The 24642-nt window shown below is 36.0% G+C and overlaps 2 protein-coding genes across 4 annotated transcripts in view; one reads left to right on the plus strand and one right to left on the minus strand.

The window, feature by feature from the left end:
• Positions 1–416: 416 nt before the first annotated feature.
• ZUFSP (zinc finger with UFM1-specific peptidase domain) lies at positions 417–12694 on the minus strand. Its single transcript, XM_004673795.2, has 10 exons — positions 12493–12694; positions 10607–11179; positions 8850–8957; positions 6850–6971; positions 6473–6641; positions 4331–4519; positions 3892–4057; positions 2860–3011; positions 1758–1978; positions 417–543 (listed from the first exon to the last, which is right to left on the minus strand). Exons 2-10 carry the CDS (start codon positions 11163–11165, stop codon positions 496–498), a joined length of 1734 nt encoding a protein of 577 aa, XP_004673852.1. The 5' UTR covers positions 11166–11179; positions 12493–12694; the 3' UTR covers positions 417–495.
• The window catches only part of KPNA5 (karyopherin alpha 5 (importin alpha 6)), a 34888-nt gene continuing 22506 nt past the window's right edge, over positions 12261–24642 (plus strand). For 2 of the 3 annotated variants that reach the window (XM_004673796.2, XM_012723178.1), the window contains exons 1-2: positions 16690–16873; positions 21042–21175. In XM_004673796.2, coding sequence (XP_004673853.1) covers positions 16870–16873; positions 21042–21175 — 138 coding nt within the window. In that variant the 5' untranslated portion in view covers positions 16690–16869. Of the gene's footprint in view, positions 12290–16689; positions 16874–21041; positions 21176–24642 lie in introns of those variants that run through there. The other variant, XM_012723174.1, reaches the window with a different exon arrangement.

A 24642-nucleotide genomic window follows, 5' to 3' on the forward strand; every position in this document is an offset into this window, starting at 1 on the left:
TCTGTTAAGTATTAAGGTTATTTCTAAGTGGTATGCAAGGGAATTTCATTTACTCATGTTTTAGAACAGAAGAAGGCAGAATGTTAAAATGGCTAAGTGCTTAGAAATGATACAGTGTGGGTTCATAGTTTGGATTACAGTTTCCTTAGACAAATTGCTAATCTCATAGAGCTTCAGCTCCTTCATAGAGCTAATAAAAGGTAGCTGTCTTAGGGAATTATTTTAAAGATTAAATAAATTAACACATGGAAAATAACTAAGGATACCTAACATAAGGATCCAGTAAATATTACATGTGACTATAATATAAAGCAGTTTCTTAAAGACAGATAAGTACAAAACCCACAATGCAAACAAGGAATTTTATTTAAGTAATTAGACATTTAAAAATTAAATTACAATATGGTATTAGTCACAGATTTGTAAATTATACTAAGGAGTTTAATATCTGAATTTAGAAAATGAAATTCCATAATCACTGAAGTGCTTACTTCTTCAAGGAATCTTCTCAGCTGTAAAGACTTGAGAAGCTTGTCTTCTGGCCTAGAAAAGAAATTAAAAAAAAAAATTGTTCACTGTAAGCAAGAAATCATTTAATTAGAACGTATTATTATTCTAATAAAAAAATTTGCATTTTTTCAAAATAATGAAAAATTTTTAAGGTGAACAAGGATCTTGGTATTTTATAATTAAAATTAGCCCTCTAATTTTATCTAGTCAAACTGATAGGGTAAAGATGATAAATGCAATTTTTGTATTTATATCATTGCAAAGAGACCGTTAGTGTACTATAATTAAACTGAAGAACGTCTCAATAATTCTTGCCTGTATTTATACCCCAAGTTTTGAAGCTAAAAGGATTATTGTAAGTATTCCATTACAAATAATTTTAGTCCATTCCCTCACAATCCTGTATTCTCCATAATGTTCCTCTCTAGTCCTCTACCTCTTCTCTCTATGGGGAAACAAATCAATGCGAAGTAATATACTAGAGACATTTTTTCTGTGTAAGATACTGAGAACTGTGCATTTTATATACTGGACATACTACCATATAGCTTCAGTTTACACCAAATAGAGGGTTTTCAAACTATAAATTTTTCTTTTTTTTTTTAAAAAGATTTATTTATTTTTGCATACAGAAGTGGGATACAGAGGTACCGGGATGGTAAGAGGATTCACCAGAGACAGTGTGGGAAGCAGAACAGGCAGACTGACGAAGTACATTGTTGACGGGAGCAGCAAGTGAGACAGGAGAGGTCTGCCATGCCATGTGGGTCACCTTCCTGGCTGGGAATTGAACTTGTGCTGAAGCAGCTGCGGCTAGCTTCACGTGCTGCACTTTAACCCTCTGGGCGATCAGGGAGGGCCCAAACTATAAATTTTTCTATTCACTCAAACTTAACTTACAAGAATACAAATATATTATACTGAAATTAAACTTTAGAATTCTTTTTACCCAATAATCCCACCTGAATAAAACAGGCCTTGGGAATCACAAGACTCACAGTAATTCTAAGGCCAATACAAGTTAGCTTTCCTTTGATTCCATTAGGTCTTCTTATGCTATTATTTTTCACCATTCACCTTACATTAAAATTTAAAGTGACATTCCATTGTAACATAATGTAACTTTTAGGTGTACACCATTAAAAATTAACCTGTGTATGTACTACATTAAAATCACCCCTAAAAATTTCAAATTCTTAAATTCAACCTGTTTTGCATTTCATGTAAAGAAATATTTAGATACTTACAACTTTTTCCTCTGCAGAAAGAACACCCTCGACTGCCACTATCTGGTATTGCTTATGTTTTAAATTTCCTACAAATTTTCTAAGTTGCCTGATATTGCTGGCCTCAATGTCTTGCTTTAATAATTTTTCCATTTCTCGAGAAGGACATCCAGGATCAAATATTAGTAAACATAATGTTCGGTTTTTTCTCTCTTCGATTCCAACAACGGTGCGACTATGACCTATCAGAAAGTAACAGGTAAATATATATGTATGTTGTATCTATGCATACAGATGTTTCTCTATATGTATTTCTCTTTTTTGGTATAGTGTGTATGTGTGTACATCTGTTCAGGATATAGTCAGTTCCTCTGACACATTATCTAAACTCTTTCATACCTAATACACAAGTAAAGCAAGCAGTTCTACTTATAACCCAATCTAAAGGATTTATTACAAGAAATTCTACTTTAAAAAATTATATATTATATATATTTTACTTTTACTTTCCAAATTCCTTGATCTTTCTTACTCAAGTTGTTCAAATGATTCTAAAAGGTAAACAAAATAAACATATATACTAGAATTTCAAAGGAGAGTGCTTAACTTTTATAGCTCATGTTCTTGTGCTTCCAAATCGTGAAATTCCTAACATTTATTTCTCTTTATTTCTCTTAATCCAAATCATCAATTCAACAAAATTTACAAAGTGACCCCAGTTACTATTACAGGCAGTTAGCTTATATAGAAAACAAGTAAAACATTCTGGCTTCATGACACTTATATTCTAATTGTAGGAAATAGTTTATAAATGATAAGTATATACTATGTTAAAGAAAAATAAAATAAGGCAGAGAGAGTGGAAATAAACTGGTCAAGAAAAGCCTCACTAATGTGACATAGGTAAAGATCTGAAGAAGATAAGAGGAGAATAATAAACGTAGCGTGAACTAGGTGGTACTGTCAATGCCAAGGATATTATCCTCATTACCCAGAACTCCACAGATCTTACAATCAGACAGACTAATGTCACAATACTTCCTTCCTCCCCATTTTCAGAATTGTGATCACTCCTAAAGCAAAAGCCAACCAGTTTTCATATGTTAATATGACTTACACCAACCTTGATGTTGAAGATAGATCGGAGGTTTTGATGTACACACTACTTTTGGACTCCCTTCCCTCTCTGAAGAATAATAGTTTAAAATCCATTCAAATAGGCGAGGGTGTGTACCCAAAGGACCAGTTGACTTGTGAAAATCAACAATATGACATCTATAAAAACATGGAGAAAACGGATTAGAGAATATATCCTTACCTTCTTGCTAGTAATACTCATCACAGTTTTAAAAGGTTAATTTTCAAGGTTAATTCAAAATAAATGGTTTCAACTCAGAATAATACAGTCACCCAAACTATCACTTAAGTAATAATGACTAAGCACCCTTTCTTAGGAAACTAAAGAAGGAAGTGCTTACATAAAGACAGTAGTCTTAAACAGAAGAGCAAAACATGTAATCCTGTAAATATCCAGGCTCTAATTCAAGATAACAGTGCAGAAATGTTGGATGAGCTAGTACTGAGAGGGTATATAAAAAGCATATAATCCAGACTTGAACAAAAAAAGACAAGGGGATTCAAGAAGGAGGAGGCAAGGAATAGGAGTGCTTCATATTACATATGTGGAATGTTTGGAGAGCCCTGAGACCATAATATAGTCAAATAGTAAAAGGGAAAGGAAAGGCAATTATTAACTCAGGGAAATATTAAAAGGCTTTTAAGGAAAGGGAATTGAGGGAGCAATGAATAATATTTATATATAAAGATAAACTAATAAAAACTGAGGTTTAAATATATGAGGACATGTGAATAGGTGAGAGATGAAAAAGGAATGTAATAGCCCATGTCTAAGACTGATAAATTAAGGGAGAAAAAAAATGAAAGCACATTATTTAAAAGCAATGAAACTGAAAACTGTCTCTGAGAACAAAAATTGAAAATAGGAACATGAGACAGGAAATGAGTAGCTGGTTTTCATTATAAGTCAGTGCTATTTAATTGTAGTTGTCAACTATCTCTTTGATAAAACATAATTAAACAGAAAACCACCTCCCAGAGAGGAGAGTAATATTTACTTGGGTTTTCAGGTACATACTTTACCCTTAGGGAGGTCAGGAGTGTATATACTTCACAGGCTCCAATCCAGGCCTTTGTTCCCTGTAACCTGTTATTAAGTTGAGAGGCCCCCTGAGGATCAAAACCTTCTTTCCATGCATCTTCAATCATAGCCTGAATTTTTGGAATGCAAGGAACTGACATACCTAAAATTATACAAGGAAACACTAAGTTACATGCCAACTACTAAAATACGAAATAAAATCATTTAGTAGTATGCCATATATAATCAAGAAGCACCTACAACAGAATCTTCTTGCTATCTTTTATTAGATAATTTTCTCTGCTTCCAACCAGAATTTCAGTTCCTAATGTAAATATTACCTAAAATAATTCTTTCTTAAAATTATTAATTATGCCTCCTATATATTAATGCACTCCACATTAAATGTACTTTCTCAGATGACATGTTCACATACCTTTCAAGCAATCATCAAAAACCTCATTTTGCAATAATGATGAAAGCAGCATTTGGAAATTCCTGTAACCACAACCCCAACCTTTGTCACCAAATGATGAATGAAAGTGATCCACTGCTGTAGAAAGCCACACACGCCTCACATCTGTGGCTGCACTTTGATAATACCTATGAAGTGCCTCAATAATTCCTGTAGAAAGATTTAAAAAATTTAGAAAGCTGTTATCTTATTTCTATGGATCTCATGTATTTCTAATATTAATTATCCCCTCAAATATTTAAATCATGTCAATTCCATCTTCTTTACCTTCTTACAAATACAACACTAGTTCAGGTCCTGACTGCTACTACTATGAAAGGTTTCTGACTTGATCATATATTTCTTCACAGAACTGAACTTGTTTTGGATCTTCTACTTCTGCCAGTACATGCTAAATATTCTTCTTGTCTCTGTTTTATTATATATACGACTGGAAATTACTCTCTGAAGCTCAGTTTTAATCAATTGTGACCTAACAGAACACATTAAGCATGATTTTGCCTATGAAGTTTCCATTCAATTTTAATGCTTCCTAAGCACTTTTTACATACTTAATAGCATGTGAAGCACTGTGGATACAAAGGATGAATGTAGCAATGTAACTTGAAATCTCATGGACCTAAACTATAATAAGGGTTGTTGTACAGATAAATAAGGTATATCTGACTCTCTCTCCTATTTTCTCTTGTATTCTGAAATAATATAGATCCTCCAAGGATCAATGCTACTACTTTCAAAATTCTGATTGTAAACCACCCTCCCTCTATAAAAATAAGATTCTTTTTCTTTAAACATTCACATATATGTTTTGTGTCTCCTTGCCATATTCTATCGTAGCAGAATACTATAGTTCATTTGAATATTTTACTTATTCTTCAGACTTTGTGACATTTGTGGGCACAGATGTCTTACTAAGACAGCATTCTTATATGGCATGTGGCACCAAAAAGATAATCACTAAGTGCTTTTCACTTGAATGAGGGGTTTTCTATAGGAAAAATGGGTGTATGTCTTGAAAAATATAGGGTCAAAGTAGAAACAGTCAAATGAACCAATAGCATTAGTTGTGCCTAGTACCATGAAGAATAAAATGTGGTTTATTAACACATTTTATAAGTTTTCCAAGAAACTTAAGAATGTAAGACTTACATTCAAGAAAAAGAACAATTAAAATGTTATATAAAAGAGTATTAAATTTTACATCATGAAGAGGGCACTCTAGGAACTCAAAGAAACTAAAATGTGGGCTTTAGTACCAGACTTTGATGCAGGTATCAAGATCAGAGACAACCCTTTAAGAGGATAAAAACTCCAAGAAAAACAGAAAAGAAAACAATATATTTAGTATTCTGTGATATGCTTATTGTAATACAGTGGTACCTGGGTAACACAGCTATAGAAATTACAATATATAATTGTTTAAATGGAAAATTTCCACATTTTCCGAATTTTGAATAACTATCTCTTTAAATAGTTTCCTAAAATGAACCTATTTTCTTGTAAATTATATTGTTGTTAAAATATGACACCCTTTAAATGAGTTGCTTCAATTAATATTTGATAATTAAAAAAATTTCTGCCACTAATCACTCATTTCTAAATTTCAAGGCAGCTTATAAAATGTATGTAAGCATTTTATAGGGCAGTAGTCTTTAATCTTTTACATATATTTAATTTAACATCTATAAGCTACTATATAGCAACTCTAAAGTGCAGGTAGTAATATTATGGAACAATTTGGTTTAAAATTCTGAAATTAATTTCATCCATTTTTAATTTTCCTGATGTGGCTAGTGGAAATATAAAATTACTATCTGGCTCATATTACATCTGCATTAGACAGCACTAGTCTAGAACACTGCACTCAACAAAGATTAAAGGGTTCATTTTCAAATACAAAGTAAACCAACACTGTATAAAAATAAATTATTTATAAATTGTAGTCCAGAAGTTTCAAATAGTACTTTAAAACTTTTTTGAACTCAGTCTGATCTAAAACTTTAAGACTTGTAGATTATAAAAACTAAGAAAAATTCAAATTTTGATTATTATATTTCAATGGTATAGAATATTAAACCATGATTTTGGTGTTGAAGTACTTACCAGAAGTTTTCGTTTTGCCATCATCAACACCAATAGCTAGTGATTCCATCATATCAGCTTTTCTTCTATGAAATTCAAATGGATGCATTCTTCCCCTGTTTACTTCTATCTCCATATTCCGTAGTTGCTGTTGTTTATATCCTCCAGAATTATCTAAACCATATTGTCTCTATTATACATAAAAAGAAATGATTTCATTTTACCTCCCTTTACAATGAAGATGCACACTTACCCACACTTTTATATGAAAGCACATATGGAAACATTCTGGGTTTTAGACTTTTAGATATCACACTTAAAAGATTTGAAAACTTAAAAGATCTAAAAACTAAGAACTCTACCAAATCAATATATTACAACTGCTATACTCGTTTTACCTGCAGCTTCTGAAAGTCTTCAATTTCTTGCCTTGATTCTTCAGATCTCCTCTTCCTGTCTTCTTCTTGCTGAAGTTGGTGAGCCAACTCAAGATCACTAGAACACTGTACTCTGTCCAAGCCTATTTGACATTTTTAATGTTTAGAATAAAACCATAACTGCAGTTATTAACATATGTTTTAAAAATAGAGCAAACACTTTTATTTTGTTATTTATTTATAACTGTGATGGAAACAGTGTACAAATCTAGTGGAACTTAGACCTACTTTTGTAAAGGTAATGACCTCCATTTAAATCACATTCACTAAGTGTCTAATCTATGGTAATTATCTCATTTGATCATCTTAACAACCACATAAAGAAATTATTATTAGATACCTAGGAAACAAGAATTTAGAGAAATTAAGTAACACCCTTCATTGGTATTCTTTATCAACACAACTAAAGAAGATTAGTCTTTTTAAGATATTACTGGGGGGAAAAAAATGATAAAAATCTACACTTGCTAAGGACAGGTGTTAGACCATAACTTGACTGTTGTCTGGTCTCAAACAAAAAGTACAACTTTGAAACATACTACCCTGTTTCCCCTCTACTTGGTATCCCATAGATGCACTGGTCAGCATCTTCTCTCCTACACCTCCCAATTTGATGGTTTAATTATACATTTCTTTCAACTCTTAACTTCTTCTACATTTCCTTATTTGTTCCTTACTCCCTTTGCTGGAGAGAAGCAATACACAACTAGTTTTTGGTACACTTCTAAGACTACCTACTTTGATTTACTTACACCATATCTTTTCTCCTATCATATGATGTAAACTATCAGAGGGTTACAGAATAATTTATGTGCCCATACAAAGCTTAAATCATAAACACAGCTAACATTACCAGATATTCAGTTTTAAAGAGTTATTTTTCCACAGTAGTTAGAGGATAATCATTCAGAGTAAAAGACTATTCCATCTATGTACCAGTAATTCTCAAGATTAGGCTGAATGGGCAGAGAACATTGTCTATGGAGATCACTGACTCTAGGGTCACTAGTAATAAACACAAAGACCACTGTCATAATAGGAGGTATCTACGCAACTTAAGAAACTAAAATCCAACAAAATACAATTGGTTTCTCTTAGGGTCTACTTTATATGTTATTTCTGTGGAACTATAAAATCCATGTAAGAATTTTCCACTTCTAAGGCACTAAATGATTATTTAATCAATGCTGTTATTAAAAGGGACAGGGCACAGAGGAATACTTTTACAATTATGTTTTTTATATAAAAATGCACTTTAAAATTGCACATTCTTCAAAAAATGTTTTATATGACATAAGACACTTTTGTTCTTCAGTAACAATTTTTGCTAACCAGATGTTAAATTCAATTATTACTTGCTGCTGGGAGGAAAAAGCTTCGATTTACAATTAAAATAGATTTTGAATTGCACAGTATTTCACTATTTTCTAAATAATGGCATTCTGAGGCAAAACCCTTATGCCACTTCTAAGACAACTGTTGATCTCACTATTCATCCTTTGTAACTTTTCTGTCAAACAACTTCTAAAAAAGTTAAAGCTAGATTAGAATTCTTTAAAAGGGCAGCTTTATTTTTATTTTTCTAAATGGTATAGTTTTTTAAAGATTTATTTATTTATGCATACAGAACTAGAGTACAGGCCAGAGGATTCACCAGAAACAGAGTGGGGAGCAGAACAGACAGACGGATGAAGTACACTGCTGAAGGGAGCAGTGGGCAGGTCAGGAGAGGTCTGCCACACCATGTGGGTCACCTCCAGGGCGGGGCAGGGATCAAACTAATGCTGAAGTGGCTTTAGCTTCTTAGTGCTGTGCTTTAAACTGCTGTGCCATCAGGGAGAGCCCAGGACAGATTTATTTTTAATCAATATGCTTTTTTTATTTGTATAACTAATCTAAAAATCAGATGTGTATCATGGTAAATAGAAATTGACAATTTCATTTTAAAATCACAAACATACCTTGTCCAAAGTTCTCTTCTAAATGCAAGTTAACATGTTCCTGGAGAATAGGGTAATTTGTACAGATGAGCCCACACATAGGGCAGTCGTACAGTGGTTGATCACAGTCTGTTACAGAGACATAATTAAATTGGTTTTCTATTAAAAACTTTTAGACTTCCATTTCATGTCAGAGACTGTATACTACTTATTAGCCTTGTTAAATAAGTGAAAGCTCATTGTAGCTGTATGCAAAGTTATTTTTCTACCTTAGGGGCAAGAAGAAAGGGCATAAACACAAATCTCTCTTAACACTTAACAAAGAAAATATTAATCATAAACAGATGCGAAGTAGAAATAAACAAGTTGATAGGAAAATCAAGATGATAAGGAAGGGCCTGTGTGGATAAGGACTTTTCAGGAGTTAAAGTCTCAGCATCTTCCAGCTAAATGAAAAGGTGGAGAACTCAAGCATTCAACATGTAACTGGGAATTGGGACAGCCAACTTATGACTAAGGGATCAAAGTTGCTTTTTGATCCTTCAATTAGCACTGCAGGTAGACAAACAGGTATAGCTCACCCAGAACAGAAGTGGTACCTCCATAAGATCAAGACTTGGTCAATATTGGCAGAAGGACCCAGAAGTGAAGGAACAGAACAAGTCATACATGTAAGGTCGGTTTAGAGGTGAAGACTGAACAACCAAGGTGGAGAAACCATGAAACTGGTTCATTGATAAGGGATTATGAATAAAACTCCTGTAACATGACCAATAACATGTGACTTACAAAATATACTGGGAAGGTTCAATGCCATGAAAATTCACAATCCAAGAAGTAATATGCATGGAGATAGAAATTTACTAATCAAGAGAACTTAAAAAAAATGTGAAAAATCATAAATGAAATAAAGGAGGGAATTCAGGACAGAAAATTATGAAACAGAAATGTCAGAAAGGTAAAAATTGGAAGTAATAAATATAAATGATGTGATCATTAGAAGAAAAAAAATCAATGACAAACCTCAAAAACAGTATTTTGCAAAACTGGGTAAATATTTCCAGAAGTAGCACTAAAAGGTAAAGGTAGTAAATGGCTCCTTAGGTAATGTGGTAGGAGAATGGAGGGTTTTTGCTAGTGCTAGAATTCAGTAACAGAAAGTAAGAGTCAAGGGCAGTAGAGATCAAGCTGTCACTGTCTATAAAAATAAGTCTAGTGAGATAAGCCAGAAAGAGGAAGAAAAATACCGGATGGTTTCACTCTTAGCAGGAGTATGATGGACCAGGCGAGAAAATAACAAGAATAATGAGCAACCATATACCAGAGACATTTTGTGGGGGTGGAGTGGGGAATGGGATCAAAAACAGGGGAGGGGAGGAGGGAAGAGCACGAATTATGGTGATGGCACATGGGTGACTTGGAGATGGGAAACCCACAGGAACTACAATTGAGATGGAAAAAAAATGTACAAAATGATGTAAAAATAAACTGTTATAAAAATAATTTAAAAAATAATAATAAGTCTTCTAGAAACTGAACTTGACTGTATTCCTCCTCAGAAAGGTTGTAAAACTATACTCAATGTAGCAGTAACATTTTCTGAATCAAAATTCTTTTCCATTATTGCATTTTCATATTTTAATGACAGCAAAGGCACAATTTCCTAGACATTAACCAAATATAAAAGCACATCTGTAGTAATGTGATTCACAAATCAACTTCAGGCTACCATATTTTAAACTTAATCTTTTACTTATAATATAAAATGAACACTTTACCTTCTAGTGGATTGTCTAAAAGATTGGCATGCTTTGTTTTGACATGAGCTTCCATGTCTTTACTATAGTTTTCTATTTTTCCACAGAATGGACATTCAGGAGCACTATACGTTGTCCCACACATCAATCCTTTAATTTCAGAATTGTCACACTGTTTGTCCTTACTTTTTAGGATTTTTTTTGATTCGGTTAAGTTTCCTGAGTAAACATCTTTATGTTTTAAAGTAACATCCTTAGGCAGGCTTGGAGCTGAAATTTTTGGATTTGATGCACAAGCTGAATGAACACTTGAATTAACTTCCATTCTGCACTGGAGGGGGGTATCCTTTTTGTTGTCTGAAGTTTCATATTGGATTGTATTGATCCTGTGAAAGTTTCTCTCTAGTTCATTTTGTTCAGAATGCGCAGTTTCAATATGAAAATACATTTCTTCGTAATTCACACCTGACACCTTGCAAAATGGGCATATAACTTCATTTTCCATGTGCACAATTAGGAGGTGAGATTTCATGTCTGGCTCTGAGGTTAATGTTTCACCACAAATATCACAAGAAAACATGGTACATGCGGTAGCTAGAAAAGAACAAAATGTTATTTTAATTTGAAAAGTTGAGTTGAAGAAAAATGTACTTTATAAAATAATTTGGGACAATTATTATTTAACAACGAACTTAGATGAAGAGACTTTCAATTTATGTGTTCCTCAAATATGTATTCCTACAAACTTATTTCTAAATCTCAAACAAAAGCTCACTAATGTATTTCAATTCATGGTTTCAATAAAACAAAGGCAATGATAAGGAAAACTGAAATAATTTTTAAAATATTTCAAAAAGTGCTTTTGATTTAGGTGGAGAAAAATAATCTTCATAAAACTATCCTGGTAAAATAAGTCTAACAGAGAACAGAAAAGAACCCTTATCAACTGATGTAAGTAAATATGAGGAGAGTGTAAAAAAACACATCTTTATTTTTAGCAGTTAAAAGAGATTTACCTGTACTGAAATATTTTTGGTATCATTATCTTCCTACACAGGGGAAACCACAGCTCAGGTATCTGTAACCACAAAACAATAAAAGCCAAAATGCTAACTAACCTAATCAGGCTCCAGAGTCACAGTACTCTAAAACTATAGAATAAAAAGCACTTAAACAGAAATCTTGGCTGATTCCAGAGTCAAGAGAATTGGGTTATACTCTTAGTTTTTATAAATTTAGAAAAAAAAACCTTATCTTTTTTGAGGTTAGGTCTGTAAAATGTGTTGAACTAAGTCAGCACTCAATTTTCTATTTATGGGCTTAAAAAAAAAAAAGACTGGCTACTTATAAAAATGTGATTTCGCGGAAATATACAAAAATGTTAAAGGCAATCCCCGCCACAACCTTTCTACAGAACATCATCCCAAGTAAGGACTATTTAAAAACAAAACGGCACACACACACAAAATGATGACTTCCCATCATTTCAATAAATTTAGCTTTATAAGACCTCCGTAAACAATACTCTTCTTTGTAATTTCTCTTCGGACAAGTGAAAAGAGTCACTGATTTTATAAGGCAATTTTCGCAAATCCCCAGTGGAAAGAACGTCATATCCAGGCAGTTTCTTTCGCCCTCGCTGGGACAGAGCTAGACAAAGACGGGCACACTTGGGTTCCCAAACACTTCGAGAAGAACTAGAGGGTAAGTGATGTAAGTAAGGAAGCCCAGGACACGGGGGGCGGGGTGTTGCGGGTATACAGTAAGGCTGGCAGGAAGAGCCGCAAGGCCGCGGGGCGGAGGCGTCTCAGTCCTGGCCCACATACCCGAGCCAGGCCGCCAAACCAGGCATTCACTAGGTTAAAGTTTCGATCTAGGGAATGAGAGCTGCCATCGTCAGTTCTTACCAGACCGGAGATCCGGCCGCCGCACAGTACTAGCCTGCCTGCTTCTTTGGGATCCCAGGCGGCCAACAGCTACTTCGCACACAAACGGGGTGCGTGCTCGGCTCCAAATGCCTTTACCAGGCTAAGAGGCTAAGGCTGGAAGGTCGCTATACACAAAGATGGGCAACTGAGAAAACACCTGCCAGCCTAGAAAACTTCCGCGTCCAGTATTATCTAAAAAGGTTCCTTCCGTCCTCCGGAAGGGTAGAACCCCCAGCATGCATCACTCCACGCCGAGCTGGGTGCATTCTGGGAGTCGTAGTCATTCAGGCATCCTCCGGTCAGGATTCTGACTCTCCTGATGTTGTTATTAGGTGAGAAACTATGCTGTGAGATCTAGCTGAATGAGTTTCCAAGAGCGGATCCCTGGGCATTGCTGGAGTCACAATATCCATATTCAAGGCTCGGATTGAGTAGTAGTCTATTCTATTACTAGCAAAGCGTTTATACTACTAAATGTCAAACTCCAGAACCAAGCTCTACAAGTAATGACTAAGATGATTTTTTTGCTTCACAATTACAAGATAACAGTCTTATTTTCATTGGAAAAATACTTAATGAGACGCTAATAGAAAAGCATTATGTTAGAATGCAGTTGCAGCAGTAATCAAAACACAAAAGTCCAAGTAATTGAAGCTTATATTCTAGTAAGGCAGAAAGAAAATAAACAAGTATTGATCATGTCAAGCACCGTGATGGAAATAAAATGGGATTATTTATAGAGGGGACTAATGTAGTTAGGAATATCTGAGTACATGAGTGCGTTTATGAGCAAATCTTGACCAACAGGAGAATGAGCATTCCAGGCAGAGAAAATAATAACAAAGGTTCTAAAGCTAGGAAAAGAAAAGGAACATTTTGTGATCTGACTATATGTCCTGGAGGAAGGGATGGTTGCAATATGAGATCATTGTTGTAGACAAAGGCCAGATCATGAAGAACCTTGTTGAATTTGTACTGTGTTAACAGGACTTTGTGAATGAAGAGTGACATGATTTGATATTATACAGTATACTTAAAAAAATCATTCTGGAGGGTGAGTGGTTAAACATAGCAGCTTGAACATGTATATTTATATTTCATGCTTGCAAAATATACTAAAATGACAGCAAAAGAAAAAAGTCACTAAAGGGATTCTAACAAATTTTGAAAGCTGGAAGAATTATGGATGAGTAGGAACGAACTTAACTAAGAAACAACTCAGAAATCCTGAATAAGTAGCAGTTAACTCTTCCTCATATTGCCAAATGACTCATCTTTCCCATCCAGACAGAAAGTAACAAGTTTGATTTATGAAGAGCATGAACCAGAGAAGCTCTGAAGTTAGACAATCACAGTTTATGGTGGGAGTCAAGGTGCTGGACTGAAAATGGGAAATAGGGAAAACTAAATACTGATCAGCCTCCTAGTCATATTCTCCCATCACATTCTGATAACTGATTTATGCCCGATTGGAAAGTTCTTCAGGAAAAAGCACTGTTGCAAGAGAAAAAGACCTAGCAATAAGGGCTTTAAAAAAATCCCTGTTCAAAAGAACTCTCATTTGGTGTCGCTTAGGATGCAAACTGTTGAAGCTTCTACAGAAAACGGTATGGAGATTCCTTTCAAAACTTAAAAAGAAATGCAATAATACCACTCTTAGGTATTTATTTGAAGAATATGAAAATACTAATTTGAAAGGATACATGCACCTCTACATTCATAGTAGCACTATTCATGATAGCAAAGACCTAAATGATCAACACATGACTGCATAAGAAGTTGTAGTATAGAAACACAATGGAATACTACTAAGCTATTAAAACAGATGAAATCTTGCCCGTTTTGACAATACAGATGGAACTCAAGGTGGTTATGAGGAGTTAGATCTTGACAGATAGGGAAAGGGACCTGGGAAAAGTATAACAGGAAGGAAATGACAGAATATACATAAGGAGAGGATACACTTGAAACAATATCAAAAGGATAGTAGGACTAAAGTCCCAAACCACCAATCAAGAAACTACATGATTGATATCACTCCTAGGCCCAAATATGAGCACTATTATTAAAAACCCTGAAGTGATTTTCACCTAACAGCAACACTTTTTTTGGATCCCTCCTTTGGGAAGATCTTCTGCCTCTTATATGCTCTTGAATAAACCTTCTAGGCCTGTTTACTGGTGACAGGAGATGACCTGTTTCTTTAATAAAGCTCTCTGTCTTTGCTTACCAGTTAGGTAGTTCAAAGATTCATTCTTCATTCCACTGGCCCTGTTTCTGGTTCATTGCATGTCATTTACACTATGTGAAATAAGTCAGAAAAAGAAAGGCACTTACCAGATATTTTCAATTATCTGTAGAATATTAATAACCAAAGAAAACAAAGTGGCAAAACACTACAAAAAGTAACTCTGCGACTCTGAAAGGAGTAGAGGATGTCAGGAAAAGCTGGAGGTGGTCCGTTTGATAGTGTGATGGCACTAGAACTTTGATGTTGAGTAAGTTAAGCTTATATACATATGAAGCTGTACCTCTGGATAGTTTGTTTATGAATGGTAAATCAAAAAATGATTTAAAGAAAGTCCCCCAAATGAAACCAAAATCCCATTTTATCAGTTAGCGTATCACAGATGCTAACAATATATCTGCATATAAGCCCCAACTAGCACACATGGCATGCAATAGCTTTCTATAATGTCTCAGTTTTAAATATAACTGGCTATCCGAAGACACCCTACAGTTGAGTACAGTCTGTGGTAGGAAAAATGAAAACTGAAATGATCAAAAAGAAAAAAACGTGAACTTTGAAAAACCAAAGAAAATGAATAAGAAAAGTCACAAGGGAATTAAACCTTCAGAGATACACAAAAAGATATATAAGGCGCTCCCTGGCGGTACAGCACATAAGGACACAGCAAGCTAGCTGCAACTGCTTTAGGATGAGTTCATGCAGGCCAGGAGGTGACCCACATGGCACAGCAGACCACTCCTGTCTCTACCACTGCTCCCCTCAGCAGTGTACTTCATAGATCTGCCTGTTCTGCTCCCCCCTCTGTCTCTGGTGAATCCTCTTACCACCCCTGCACCTTTGGCCTGTACCCCAGTTCTGTATGGATAAATAAATAAATCTTTTAAGAATAGATAGTTAATCTCTGAATCAAAAACAGGACATGACACTTGGCCTTGAAATACAGTAACAGAATTTTAAAAAAATCGGTAGAAAGTGGGAAGATAGGCCCTCCCAGGTGGGGTACTGGGTTAAACCGCAGCACTGCAAGCTAGCCTCTGCTGGCTGCTTCACTGAGAGTTCATCCTTGACGCAGCAGACCTCTCCTGGCCTGCTCGCTGCTCCCCTTAGCAGTGTACTTTGTCGATCTGCCTGTTCTGCTCCCAGCTCTGTCTCTGGTGAATCCTCTCACCTCCCCTACACTTCTGGCCTGTACCCCAGTTCTGTATGAATAAATAAATCTTTTTTTTTTTTTTAAAGTGGGAAGATCAAGAAATTTCTCAGAAGAGAACATAAAGACCAAGAGATGGGGCATATATTTTGTGTATTATATACTTACCACTACTGTTAGAAAACACTTGTTTTCAAGACTGCTGAATTCCAAGGTAGATCACAAAACTATTACCTATATTGTATTAATTTCGCATATGTATTTTTGTGGAAGTATTTACTTAAACCATCAATATATTTTTGACTATGCTGTGTAAACAAATCTAGCTTTTTAATGCTATAGATTACAAACTTATAAATGGTAACAGAAAAGTTTGAAACAAATGAACAGCGCATACAAGTAGACATAAAGGAGGTTAATGAAGGCAAAAGCCTCTGTACAGCTCTACGAGGCTGGGATTTTTATCCGTTGTGTACTTTTGTAGTTCTAATATTTTAAAAAGTATCTGATATAATTCCCTCACTCAATACTGCTTTGTAGATTGCAGGAAGGAAGAACGGGAAGGGGGGAGGGAAGGACGGATGAATGACTAAGAGTGCATGAATGAATGGACACAGACGCTCTGGCGCGGAGAACCCACTCTCTCCAGCACCCGCGGTTCCCCGGGGCGGGAGCCAGAGCCCCTCTCGGTGGGTGGGGCTGGGGCGCGCTTCTCCCCGCCCCCAGGGGAGGTGAGCTGCAGCCGCCGCCGCCTCCGCCGCTGCCGTACCCGCTTGCAAGGACTTCTGGGAGCCGAGACTCGGGGTCTCGGGGAAGGGGCGCAGGTGGCCGCCATCTTGAGTTGCGAACCGGGTGGCTACGCTCCACTCCAGGGGCGGGGTGACGACCCCACTGCGATCATCCTCTGCCGACGTCGCAGCAGGGACTGAGAATTCTGGTGCCAGACTGTGCCACATTAATGGGTAAGTGGGAGTGACACAGGCCAGGTTGGGGGAGCTTGGGCTTTGGTCCCTTTGCGAGCTGCTAGTTCAGGGGGCGCTGTTTTTATTTACCCCTTTCCTTGTGAAGGTGGCTCGGCTCCAGGCTGTGTCTGGGTTTTCCTCAGGTGCCCTGAGAGGGCGAGCGGTGGCGGAGGCGTGGCAAGCGGACCTGTCCCTGGGGGGCGCGGAGGCGGGGGAGTCCTGAGCCTCTGTGGCTGCAGAGCGGGTCTTCGGAAGTGGCGTTCGGGAGCCGATCTCGTCCTGGCCGCTCTGCTTCACGCCTAGTTGCTCGTTCTTCGCCCATGGTGGCCATTCGCTCCTGGGACTCAGTCAGCCTAGGTTCCGCGGTTTATTAGAAATTCAGTGTCCAGTGTCGGGTGTTGGGGGCCTAATGAGCCGCGCACTCACCTCGGCCTGCTGTTTTCCTCCTCCTGGATACTGGAACCTTGAATAAGCTCTGCCTTGATGCCCGCCAGCGTGGGTTAAACGCTGCTCTCTAATACAAATAGTCTGCCAGCCCCCCTTAAAGATCAAAGGAGGATTTGTAGATAACACGTAAGGCTGGAAAGAATTGGCAAGCTGCGAAACGCTAAGTGACACCAGGAATATGACATTGACATTTATTCTTGGGCTTTTTGAATACACTGAAAAAAACAGATTTGATGCCTCTTAATTATAGCACTCAGAGATTCATATTTTTAACAACAGTAATTGTACCTTATTGGTAAACAGGATGCAACTCTGCCCTGGTTTTTTTTTAATACTACTGGTTTGGTTAGGGGCTCTGGTCGGCACACTTCTCCTTTGTGCAGAATCTTGTAATTTCACTTATAGGCACCCAGAGAAATGGAGACTTTACTGGCACAAGAAATTCCTTAGTAGATCTTAGAAAAAGTTCATATTCCAGTTTTTTGCTCAGCCTCAACAGTTTTCAACGCTTTTTAAAAATAAGCCATGACAAGAAAAATTCTTTTTTGTAACTTTAAAGTGTTTGAATAATATTTCTTACACTTAAAATAATTTCTATGAGGGAACAGTCTCATGTTATCTTGCAGAGAATGAAGCAATCCCATTGGGTGGGACACCTTTAGAAATCATTTTCCTTGCAATTAACGTTCCCTTAAAACTACTACAGTGAAGTTGCAGTTGTTAAGTAAAGAGCAAGAAGTGGCACTTAAGAAGAAAGAACAAATGATATATGGGTTGTTGGATATATTGTTCAATATACATATTGAATTTTGTTAAAATGTTTATATTGAGGCCCTCCCAGGTGGCGCAGCGGGTTAAAGCACTGCACTACGAAGCTTAAGCCTCTTCCTCATGAGTTTGATTCCCGCCTGCCCCGGAGGAGTCCACATGGCGTGGCAGACCTCTCCTGACCCGCCCGCTGCTCCCCTCAGCAATGTACTTCGTCAATCTGCCTGTTCTGCTCCCCACTCTGTCTCTGGTGAATCCTCTCACCCTCCGCATCTCTGGCCTGTACCCCAGTTCTATATGAATAAATAAATCTTTAAAAAACAACAACAACAACAACAACAAAATGTTTATATTGAAAGGTTTTAATGAAAATCACCTAGAATAGTGTTTTTTAGAAGCAGCATCTAGTGTATATGTTGGGGCTGGGAGCACAAGTTAACTCAGTCACATGTTGGAAGAAAATATTTTTTTTCCTTTAAACTTGCTCTTTTTTAAAATTTCTATTTGAGATTTTTATGGGATTATTTAATAGGCTACTCCTAAATGTTTATTATGATACTCTTACATTTATGTAAATAAATGAATATGCAACTTTATTTTGTATATATAGGATATGTTATCAAAAAAGTTTGAAAATGCCTAATTGTTGGTGATTAATATTTTTAGGAGGTTTATTGTTGTGAACATTGCATTTTGTTAAAAAGAGTTTACACTTGCTGATCATAATTCAGCAATTAATGTTGAAGCCCATTGTGCTCTGTAACCAACTTTGAATATATTTTTTCTTCTAAGTCAAAGCTGTTATTAGTGAGGCAGTATTTTCATATAAGAAATAGTTAAGGGGTGTCTATTATTATTAATGAAACTAGATTAAGCTGTTTTGTAATGTTACATATTTGTAGAGTGCACACATTGCTGACATCACTTTATTAAATATTTTAAAAGAGGGATTTTGGTCAATTATAAAAAGATTTTAATTGCTAGATTATACACATTAAATTCAAAGGCATAAAGTATATCTTAAATCATTTTGAAGTCCTCAACCTATTCCATTCTACCTTTTTTCCCACCATTAATGAAATTTCTCTCATTGTCTTTACCAGTGACCTACTTATCAAATCTGGGTGCCCAATATGGTACCTGTCTTACTTCAAATACTTAATATTTTCTGGATATATTGAGTGGCCAGTTTCAGTGCTCCTACACCTTAAATACTTCTTTATCTTTTGAATTCCCTTGTCATTCAAAACACTCATTTTCTCATTCTCTTATATCTCTGACCTATTTCTTTTAGGTTTGCTTTTGATAGTTTTCTTTGCTCTTTTTTTCCCCAATAAAATGAGAGCATCCTCAAATTTTTCCTTTTGGTAATCTTTTTTTATAGCTTTGTGTGATATTGGATGATCAATCAGTTCTTGACTTCTGACCCTGATTTTTAATCATCTATAGATCAAAACCTCACCTTGTACTCTAAGTACTATAAATTTAACATGTGTAGAATGAAAGTCAGTTCACTTACTACAATATGTATAATAAAAAAATGAACAAGCTATTAAACAACAACACATTCTTAGATTATGAGAACAAAATGGTGGTCATTAGAGGGGAAGATGCTTGGGAATGGGCAGATTAAGAAAAAAGATGTCAGTTGCATGGAGATGAGCAGAAACTATACTTTTGGTGGGAATGATGTGAAATGTATGTAATATTATAAACCAATGTTACTTCAGTAAAGCTTTCTAGAAAGTAATTTTTTAAAAAGATTTATTTATTTATATATACAGAACTGGGGTACAGGCCAGAGGTGCAGGGCGGTGAGAGGGTTCACCAGAGACACAGTGGGGAGCAGAACAGGCAGATCAACGAAGTACACTGCTGGTCACCTCCGGGGCAGTCGGGAATCAAACTCATGCGGAAGTGGCTTTAGCTTCTTAGTGCTGTGTTTTAGCCCCCTTCGCCACCAGGGAGGGCCCGAAAGTAATTAATTTTAAAAGCAAAATGACATACATCAGAAATATTTGTATAAAATAGATATTGCAAATATACTTTTATATAATGTTATTTTAAAATACATTTGTTGCAGTGCTAATTAAAATAAAAAATACACGTATCTTTGTATTTTAAAAGAACTAATTATACTATAGAACTAAAAGTTAGTATTGTTGTCATGACTCAAGTCATTGATCTACATGGCCTTAGTTTTTTTTTTTTTTTTTAAGATTTATTTATTTATGAATACGAGAACTAGGGTACGGCCAGAGGTGTTGGGAGTGAGAGGATTCACCGGACACACTAGAGAGAAGAACAGGCAGATGTACTGAAATACACTGCTGTAGGGAGCAGCAGGTGAGACAGGAGAGGTCTGCGGCGCTGGGTGGGTCAGTTGCCTGGCTGGGGATTGAACTCATGCTGTAGTGGCTGCATGTAATTTCATAGTGCTGCACTTTAACACTTTTAAGGACAGGGAGGCTCTGTCCTTAGATTTTAAAACAGTGCCATAAGTAAATGAAAGAAGCCAGGCCTCAATAAATATTTGATGTGTGCTCATTAAAATCAAATGCCACAGTCCATTGAAAATAAGATGCTCCGACACCTTGATCTTGCTGTAATTTAGAAGTTCCTTCCCCACCATACACAATTTCATTATTATTTCTTGACTGACAGCGTTTTTTTAAGATACATCCCATTCACAAAGGTTAAAATACCAGATTTAGGAAGGTACGTTTTAGAGTCGGTTTAGAATTAAATCTATTAATTGTTTAACAGTTATTCCTAAAGTACCTGGTCATTTGGTCCAATTTTGATATGGAAATGAGAGTATGTTTTTCTTCTATGTTATTTTAGCATGTTATTTGTTACTCTGTTTAACTAGATAGACTGAATTCTGTTGCCCTGAGTAAACATATAGTGTTATTCTGAGAATTATCAACATCTGTTTTCTTCCTTCCTTAAGATGCCATGGCTAGTCCAGGAAAAGAAAACTATAGAATGAAAAGTTACAAGAATAAAGCTCTAAATCCCCAAGAGATGCGTAGGCGAAGAGAAGAAGAAGGAATACAGCTTAGAAAACAAAAAAGGGAAGAACAGGTAGGTGTTTTTAAGTATTTATTTCTGTTTATCCCAAAAACATCATACACAGATTTTAGAAATATTTTTATTTTGCTAACTTTCAGACAATTTTAATTGAAAAGGTATTTTAAGGTATTGACTACAGATACATTTGTTCTTTATATTAACAAATTCATGACTCAGAATCCTGTGCTATTTTTATTTTTAGTCACTGACAGAAGTGGCTTTTCCATTTCATTGATAAGCCTTTTGTGTTAATCTTATTTCTATAGCAGTGCTCGAATATTTTTACTTTTCAACCTACTTATATCACTTCTATTTATCATTATAAAATTTCCCCCCTAAAACATTGTTTTTATTCATTTTTTGCTTTGTGGTTTTCTTAGCTCTAACACTTAAGTTTATTAACTATAGAATTCTGATGCTTTTTCTTTGATAGTATCATCAACCAAGTCTTTCAGCATTCTGTTTGATTTATGTATAAGGATTAGAAAAACCACTTAAAAGAGTACATGTCAACATTTTTCACTCCAAGATATTCAGTACCTTTGGAGCACATGTTTCATCTACTATTGCATACCTGAAACCTTAGTTGGTATCAAACCCTGTATGCACAGTGCATATCTCTATGTTGGGCTTGGTTTGTTGAGTTCCACGTGCATTGCGTGATTTACAGATTGAAGGCTAATGACAGCCCTGTGTTCAGCCATGTCTCTGCATGTGCTCCCTTTGTGTCTCTGTCACACTTGGTAATCCTAGTAATATTTTAAACTTCTTCATTATTATTTTATCTTCTGTGGTGACTTGTGAGCAGCGACCTTGGATATTACATGATGTCAGGGGACTATAAATCTTACCCCTGTAAGATAACAAAGTTAACTGATGAATGTTGTATGTGTGTGAACATCTTTCTGTCTCTTTCCCTCTCTTTCAAGTAAGTTTATTAGAAAGAGATAGGAAAGGAAGAGACACTTGTATAGGCACAAGCGGGCAGGAAGAGCTGCCTGGGCTTCCCTATTTTGAGAACCAGAGTTATTGTAATTAGACCAATGATTAACCCTATAGTGACCTCAAAGTGTGAAAATGGGAGCAAAAATCGCACATCTCTCACTTTTAATTAGAAACTAGAAATGATAAACTACTGTGAGGGAGGCCTATCAAAAACTGAAGTAGGCTGAAAGACGAAAGATAGCTCGGCCTCTAGTGCCAAACACTTGGCTATGTTTTTTTTTTGTTTTTTTTTTAAGATTTATTTATTTATGCATACAGAGCTGGGGTACAGGCCAGAGGCTCGGGGTGGTGAGAGGCTTCACCAGAGACAGAGTGGGGAGCAGAACAGGCAGATCGACGAAGTACACTGCTGAGGGGAGCAGCGGGCGGGTCAGGAGAGGTCTGCCACGCCATGTGGTCACCTCTGGGGCAGGCGGGAATCGAACTCATGCGGAAGTGGCTTTAGCTTCTCAGTGCAGTGCTTTAACCCGCTGCGCCACTAGGGAGGGCCATGGCTATGTTTTTTAATGCAAAGGAAAATCTACTAAAAGATGTTAACTATTTCAATGAACATACAAATGAGAAGAAAGTGAAACAACCCTCTGATAAGGAGAAAGTTTTAGCTGTTTGGCTAGAACACCAAATTGGCCACAGCATCCCCTAAACCAAAGCCTGATCCAGAGCAAAGCTGTAACTTTTCAATTCTGTGAACACTGAGAAAAGTGAGGAGATTGCAGAAGAAAAGTTTGAAGCTAACACAACAGTTCATTAAGCTTAAAGAAGCCATCTCAGAAATATAAGGCAAATATATCCGCAAATACTGATGTAGAAGCTACAGCAGGTTATACAGAAGACCTAGCCGTTGATTGATCAAAGTGGCTGCACTAAATATTTTCAGTGTAGATGAAACAGTCTTCTGTTGAAAGATGTCATTTAGTACTTTCATAGTTAGAAAGGGGAAATCATTGCCTGTCTTCAAAACTTCAAAGGACAGGCTGACTTTCTGGTTAAGAGCTAATGCAGTTGGTGACTTTAAGTTGAAGTCAGTACTTTTAACATCTGAAAATTCTAGGGCTCTTAAGAATTTTGCTCATTCTGTTTTGTCTGTAGGCTATAAATTGAACAACATCTGAGTGGCAGCACATGTGGTTACAGCATAGTTTACTGTTAGCCCACTGTTAAAAACTATGGATCAGAGAAAAAGGGCTTCTTTGAGTATATTACTGGTTTATTGACAGTGTATCTAGTCACCCAAGAACTCTGATTGAGATGTACAGAGAAACTAATACTACTTTCTTACCTGCTATTGCAACATCTGTTTCTGCAACCCATGAATCAAGTAGTCATTTTGACTTTCAAGTCCTAATATTTAAGAAATGCATTTGGTAAGGATATAGGTGTCATAGTTGGTTCCTCTCATAGATCTGGCAAAGTAAATTGAAGCATCTGGAAGGGATTGCCATTCCAGATGCCAATAAGTAATGAGTAATTCATGGGAGGATGTCAAAATATTAGCCACGTGTTTTGGAAGAAACAGAGGAGCAAGGATATTTTGGGACAACACTTTTGAAGAAGCTGATTTCAACTTCATGGATAACTTTTAGGGGTTTAAGATTACAGTGAAGGAGGTAACTACAAAAATGGTGGGAATAAGAGAATTGGAGGTTGAATCTAAAAATAATAACTGCTGCAATTACCACAGGTAGCATATGACCTCTTAACATTCTCTGTATATGAATGCTACCTGTAACAATTTCTCCTCTTCCCTTTCTGGCTCAATTTATTCAGTTTTTCCCTCTTTGTAACCTAGCTAGATGTTTATCTATTTTGATTATATTCTCAAAGAATCAGCACTTAAGTTTCATTGATCTAGTGTATAGTCATTTGTTCTTGTATCAGTTGTTTCTACTCCGATTTCCTTCCTCCACTGTTTTTTTCCTCTTTCAAATTGCATTAAGTATAGATTGAGCTAAGTGTGTGAAAGGGCTAACAATGAAAAAGTAAAGAAAGACCTGTTTTATATCTATGATGGTAATTCCTCTGCACCATATGTAATATTTAGCACAGTCGCTACTATGTATTATAGTAGTACTCCAAAAAAAGAACCTTTTGAATATTTGGAAAGAGAATTGGGTATAATGTGAAGATTAGTACGTAGGTCTCAAAAAGATAGGACTGGTTTATTTTTTCCCCTCAATTTTGATTTAGGAAATATAGCTTTAAATCTCCCTTAGCGACCTTTCTGTGTTTCTTTCCTCCTCTCTTATTTTCTAATTTTATTATCCACTCTTATTTCCGTCTAATTTTATTAATTTCTGAATTAATAAGTACAGAGCTATCTTTTTGAGAATTCTTTTCTATTTCTTATTAGTATGATATCTTTCTTTACTCTGTTAATATATTATGTGTTCTCTCTCCTTTGACAGGTTTGTTTTGTAAAATTTTCCTGGAAAAATTCTTAGGGATACTTATAGCCCAGTAGTGGTATATATATG

This window comes from Condylura cristata, unplaced genomic scaffold, assembly GCF_000260355.1.
Source record: "Condylura cristata isolate star-nosed mole 26May11 unplaced genomic scaffold, ConCri1.0 scaffold00001, whole genome shotgun sequence".
Classification (NCBI taxonomy): domain Eukaryota; kingdom Metazoa; phylum Chordata; class Mammalia; order Eulipotyphla; family Talpidae; genus Condylura; species Condylura cristata.